The sequence below is a fragment of the Malaclemys terrapin genome, chromosome 9, assembly GCF_027887155.1.
Source record: "Malaclemys terrapin pileata isolate rMalTer1 chromosome 9, rMalTer1.hap1, whole genome shotgun sequence".
Classification (NCBI taxonomy): domain Eukaryota; kingdom Metazoa; phylum Chordata; order Testudines; family Emydidae; genus Malaclemys; species Malaclemys terrapin.
The window spans coordinates 84,862,838-84,869,400 of NC_071513.1; the positions used below are offsets into that span (position 1 = coordinate 84,862,838).

A 6,563-nucleotide genomic window follows, 5' to 3' on the forward strand; every position below is an offset into this window, starting at 1 on the left:
TTCAAACTAACGACACCTCAGGCAAACGGCCGTTAAGCGGCTATTTAGCTTAAGCTGCGCCAGCGCTGTAGTTACACAGCGCTCCTGCCCTGAGGGGAGGCTTCCCACCTGCCCAACACATTTAGGCCTGGTCTACACTAAAAAAATTAGGTGGGTGGAAAAATCCACAGCCCCTTGGTGATGTGTGAAGCCAACCTAAATCCCTGTGTAGACAGCACCGGGTTGATGGAAGAATTATTCTATGGACCTAACTACTGCTTCTAGGGGAGATGGATTATCTATGCCAATGGGAAGACCCCTCCTGTCCCATAGGTGGGGTCTGTACTGAAGCATGACAGTGGCACAGCTAGGGTTACCATATTTTGTGCCTCCCAAAGGAGGACACTCCAAAGGCCCGCCCCCGCCCCAACTCCGCCCCCTCCCCTGCTTCCCGCGAACATTTGAGTCGCGGGAAGCCTGAAGCAGGTAAGGGGGAGTGTGGGGGGAGGAGGTGCGGCCCAGGCTGGCCCCGGCCCTGGGGTGCCGGCCCCGGGCCCGGCCCACCACCCCCGGCCCACCCAGCACTGCGGTCTCCGGCCCCCAGGCCCCCAGCACCGCACTGCCGGTCCCCAGCCCAGCCGGCCCGTCCCCCGAGCCCCCGGCCCGGCCTGGCACTGCCGGAGCCCCCGAGCCCCCGCCGGAGCCCCCGAGCCCCGGGCCCGGCCCCGCCGGAGCCCCCGAGCCCCCGCCGGAGTCCCCGAGCCCGGCCCCGCCGGAGCCCCCGCCGGAGTTCCCGAGCCCCCGGCCCGGCCCTGCCGGAGACCCCGAGCCAGGCACCGCACGGCCGGCCCCGGAGCCCCCGGTCCGGCCCCGCTCCGCCGGCCCGTCCCAGCCCCCAAGCCCCCGGCCCGTCCCGGCCCCCGGCCCCCCCGATTTTCCCGGACATGTCCAGCTTTTTGGGCTTTCCCCCCGGACGGGGATTTGGAGCCCAAAAAGCCGGACATGTCCGGGAAAATCCGGACGTATGGTAACCCTAGGCACAGCTGTGCTACTATAGTATTTTAAGAGTAGATATACCCTATTCACTAAAGTCAGTGTGCACAGCTCACACTTATGTTCTTGCTTGGACCCAGGGGTGTGAAATCTTGGTTCTGTTAAGGTCAATGGCAAAGCTGGCTACTCACTTCCGTGGGGCCAGGTTTTTATCCAAGATTTACATTTCTGCCCTTCAGCCCTTTCCTGGAGCTCCAGATTGGACTCAGAGATGCCCACCGGGCGCAGTTTCCCTGGCTTGCCCTCAGTGTAGGATGACCAGATAGCAAGGGTGAATAATTGGGACAGGGGGTGGAGGGTAATAGGGTCCAAATATCAGGACTGTCCTTATTAAATCGGGACATCTGGTCACCCTACCTGAGTGATAGGAGATGTCCATCAGGCACAGATACCCTGGCCACTGTGAGGGCTGGGACAATAAGTCAATTGTCTTGTCAATGCAAAAAAGTTTAGGCAAGTTTCCCACTGTTAGTCTCACATTAGTACTGCTCCACCAGTATTAGCAACAATGGAAGTTGTACTAGCTGGCCAGAAAGCAACAGAGGGTCCTGTGGCACCTTTAAGACTAACAGAAGTATTGGAGCATAAGCTTTCGTGGGTAAATGCCACGTGGGTGCTAGCACATAGGGTCTGAGGTAGTAGTGTGATTTTTCAGATTCTCTTTTGGGAATAGTCATGTAGGTGAAATAGCTGGTACTTATGATTATGCTATTTCTATACATGTATATTAATCTTGGTAGAGTCTGGCCTGGCCCCGAGTGCAGGCAGGACTCAGTCGGGCGGTAGGGAGAGTAGGGGGGCAGCCCGCGAGGCCAGGCGGCGGCTGTTCTCCCCGCCAGGCAGCGGGACTCGGGAACAGCCGCTGCTGCAGCTCCCACTGCCACGGGGGGAGGAAGCAGCCGATGGCCAAGCTCGGCGGCTGCGGCTCTGGCGCCCGGGCCCGAACCCCCCGAGCCCAGGCCTGCTGTGGGGACCCAGCAGCGCGCACGCTGCGCCCAGCACCTGGCCAGTCGCGTCTGGGCTGCTACCCAGCTGGTGCAATCCCACGGCAGCCCCGGGGCGGAGGCGTCGGCAGCCCAGCCCTGTTCGTTCCCCTGCAGGTCCCCATCGGCCGCTTCCTCCCCCGCGGCAGTGGGATCTGCAGCAGCGGCTGCTCCCGAGTCCCGCTGCCCAGGGGGAGAGAACAGCCGCCGCCTGGCCTCGCGGGCTGCCCCCCTACTCTCCTACCGTCCGACTGAGTCCTGCCTGCTCGGGGCCAGGCCGGACTCTCACTCACCCTGGCCCTGCGCTTCCCCTGCGTCTCCCGGGCCTCCCTCCAGCGCTTGTGGAGGAAGGGTGTTGTTTTTTTGCCCCGCCCCTCCGCCACGTCCTCCCCCGCGTCCCGATATTTGACTTGGGCGATCTGGTCACCCTATTTGCCGGTGCTCAGGCTCCGGGAGGAGCAGGGCCACAGCGCACTTGGAGGGAGGAGGTGGAGAAGAGATGGGGGCGGGACCTTAGGAGGGGGTGGGGGCAGAGCAAAGGCAGGGCCCCCGCACTCCCCCTACACATACCACCCCTCCCCATGAGCCGCTCAGGGCAGGGGGCTGAGCTGGGGTGGGGCAGGGGGCTGGGAGCACCCCCATGCTCCCTGTCCTGACTCCTGCACCCTCCTCACATACATTCTGCCCTCCCTGACTCCTGCACCCCCTCACACACTCCCAGTCCCTGCCCTCCCTGATTCCTGCAGCCCCCCCACTCCACCCCCATCCTGAGCACCAAATGGGAGCTCCTGCACCCCCCCCACACACATTCCCACCTGCAACCCTCGCACCAAATGGGAGCTGCCCCAGATAAAGGGGCACACCCTAACCTCCTGCCCCAACCCTGAGCCCCCTCCTACATCCTAACTCCTGGCCAGACCATGCACCCCAACCCACTCCTGTACCCTAACTCCCTCCCAGACCCTGCACCCCCCCCACCTGAATCCCCCTGCCCTCCCTGACTCCTCACCCCACTCACACACACCCAGCCCTAACTCCTGCATCCCCTCACGCACCCCCAGCCACCTTCCCTCCCTGACTCCTGCACCCCCTCACACACTCCCAGCCCTGACTCCTGCATCCCCCCCACACCTCAGCCCCCTGCCCACCCTGACTCCTGGCCAGACCTTGCACCCCAACCCCCAGCCTGCTCCTGCACCCTAATTCCCACCCTGCACCCCCAGCCGAGCCCCATCCCACACCATAAGTGCTGCCCAGACCCTGCACCCCAACGCTTTTTTAAGTTATTTTTTTATAAAGAACTCTTATCCAAAGTGCTTTACAATAGTTAGCTAATGGTACAAACAATATTCGGAAAGATCATTAAGTGGTCCCCAGTGATTTTCAAGTGGTCTGTGGAAAAATAAGTTAGACTACAAAAACAATCAAGGTGCCTCATTTTATTTTAATTTACTTCCTATTACTTATAGAAGGAGGATGAAGAAAAAAGAATGAAAAACTGGGGCGGGGGAGATAAAAGAGAATGTTCTTTTTCTTGGCTGGGTCCCAAGGAGGGCCCCCAAAAAGGAAGTGAGCACAGGGCCCCACTAACTCTGAATCCGCCACTGCCTGGATCGATTGCTGTGGGGAGCATGGCCCACAGCCACCCTGGGCAGAGGCTAGGAGAAGCGGAGCCTCCCCAAACAGCCAGGCGTGGCCCCACCCACAGGGCCCCGCCGGGGGGGGGGGGCGCTGGGCTCCGGGGCGCGCGGAAGGGGCGGGGCTAGCCTCCCCGAGCCAGAGGTTCACGAGCCCTTTCACTGTGCCCGGGCCACAGCTCCCCCTGAGGCAGTGGCGCGGTTTGCGTGCCCCGGTGTCCCGCTATTTCAAAGGCCATGGGAGCAGCGCAGCGCGGCGGGTTGCGGAATTGACGCCCCTTCCGCCGTCCAGCTTCGCGGACTCCGAGCACTGTCGCCATGGAAGCAGAAGAGGCGGCACACGGCGAGTCGCTCTCTGAAGATCGGCGCCGGCTCATCCCGGGAGCAGGCAGAAGACGACAGGGCAGTCTAGCCGCGGCCGTGGCCCAGTGCTTAGCCCTCAGCTTGATATGCACGGCCGGGGCCTACCCCAGCTGGGTGCTAGTGAGCAGCGGCGACAGGAGGAACGATTCGGTACTAGGGGCGGTCTGGGCCGTGCACCCGAGAGATCCTGCTCCTGACTCCCCGCTCCTGGGCCGGGCCGGAGGCGTCCTGATGGTTTCTATAGCTGTCTGCTGCGTCCTGGCCATCCTGAGCGGCTACGGGGCCGTGGTGCTGGACTTCCTGGGGCTGCGGCGGGGCGCAGTGGCCGCTCCCCTCCTGCACGGCTTGGCCACCCTGCTCGCTGCTGGCGCCGCGGCACTGTGCTCCTGCCTCTTGGAGTTAGTACGGAGCAGGCTCCGAACTGAGAAGGAACTGCAGCACCGTGGCCTCTCCTCGACCCCTGGCCAAAGCTTCTTCCTCTGCATACTAGCCTGCACCTTAGCGGCCACTGCGACCGGCCTCAGCTGCAGCGCCTCAGCCCGTGTGGGACCTGCTGCAGGTCTCTCCCCTCCTAGGACAGCGCGGAGGAGGAAAAGACCGAGCTTCCTCAAGTACGAGGGAGAAGGGGCTAGTGACACAGAGCACAGCCTCCCTGCATGTGAGGGGGAGACTGACTCCCGAAAGGAGAGGGTGGTGGCCTTGGTACAGGGGGAAACTGAACCCGGGATGGCAGGCAGTTTCCGCTTCATACATGAAGAGATTGAACCCCGACTGGCAGGGAGTCTTCCCCTCATACAGGGGGAGATTGAACCCCGACTGGCAGGGAGTCTTCCCCTCATACAGGGGGAGATTGAACCCCGACTGGCAGGGAGTCTCCCCTTCATAAGGGGGGAAACTGAATCCCAAATGGAGGCGGGTCTCCCATTCATACAGGCAGAGACTGAGCCCCAAATGGAAAAGGCTTTCCCGTTTATACAGGGCAACACTGAATCCCGAGTGGCAGGGAGTCTCCCATTTGTACAGGGAGAGACTGAATCTCATATGGTAGAGTCTCCTCTTCATACAACTAGTGACTGACTCCCACTCCAGGAAAATCCCTGTTTCACTGCAGCAAGAGACTGATCACCCTCCCCCCTGAGAGGGACACTTCTCAGCCTCCTGTCCACACTACAGTAGGAGACTGATGCAGTAAAATCCTGCCTCACCCACTGGCAAATAACCTCTCAAATGAGAAAGTATCTCTTGCCCTAGAAAAATCCATCTTGCCACAAGGGGGGACTTCCAACAAAGCATCTTTCAAGTAATTCCCCAGAATGGAGAGATCAGGTGACGACAAACCAGAATCCTTCCTCACCAGAAAGGAAGACTTCCACCAAAGTGCCTTAAAACTGATCCTCAAAAGGATTACAGCGCTCCAGGAGCTATGCAGCAAAACCATAAAACAGCATATTTAAAAACTGCCTTAAAACTATTCCTAAAAATAAGGGAATGGTCCTCCATAGGAGTGACACTGCCAAGTTTAATTTAGATTTGCGTAATGGTTTGCAAGTCCTCAAATGGTTAATAAGGATTGGGCTTTCACAAGCCTTCCACTGTGTTCCTGCTATTTAACTGGGCAGCTCTGCATCTTGTTGAATGTTGTAACAGTGTTAAGAGCATTTTATGGATTTGTCTTAGCTATATGTATATGTATGTGTGTGTGTGTGTGTGTGTGTGTGTGTGTGTGTGTGTGTGTATACACAATAAAACTTTATTTTATCTCTTTTATAGTCTTAAACATACCACAGTTTTAAGATTTCTTTTAAAATATACCGTACTAACTAAAGAGTGAATAGTATCTTACCTGAGAGATAGATACATCAGTCAGCTTTTTATACAGCAATAGATTATTCAAACTCTACTTAAGGCTGAAATTTAAGTAACAGAATAGTTTCTTTCCAAAACATTTTATAACAAAAAGTCCCCGTATGAACAAATGGGCTAAATTCTGGCCCCATTGAAATCAATGACTCTTTTAGAAGGCCAACCACGATAGCATATTTGATTAAATAAAGAGTGTTCATAATAAGAACAAAGCATTAGGTATTTTTGACTTTTTATATAGTATTAAGTAGACAGGTAATTTTCATTTTAAAGAATTACAAAATCTGATATAAATATTTTCAGTATTAAAAAAAAAATCAGTTAAAATAGTTTGCTTGGAATTTAAAATCTATATTACCCTGCATTGTCTGAAATCCAATAAGTGCAACGTTGAACTAATACATGACAACCAAGGAGTGAAAATTACTAACATGTTTTAATTATGTACTGATTTAATAGTAGAGCTGATAGACAATGTTATAGCAAAACTTTTTTTCCCCACAGAAAATGAATTTTAGATGAAAGAGAATGGTTTAAAGTGTTCACATTTTTGATAAACTCAAAATGAAAAATTTTGGGAATCAGATTATTTTCAGTTTTGGATTTCTGACAATACAAAATAGCCTGTATGCAACTGTAAAAAGGAGCATCCAGTAAATCTGTTCTTGCTAATACCTTAAAAAAA

At 55.8% G+C, this 6,563-nt stretch overlaps 1 protein-coding gene across 1 annotated transcript; it reads left to right on the forward strand.

Moving 5' to 3' along the window:
- Positions 1-3,445: 3,445 nt before the first annotated feature.
- On the forward strand, positions 3,446-5,796 carry LOC128843786 (uncharacterized). Its single transcript, XM_054040894.1, has one exon. It carries the CDS (start codon positions 3,971-3,973, stop codon positions 5,090-5,092), a length of 1,122 nt encoding a protein of 373 aa, XP_053896869.1. The 5' UTR covers positions 3,446-3,970; the 3' UTR covers positions 5,093-5,796.
- The last annotated feature ends 767 nt before the right edge of the window (positions 5,797-6,563 follow it).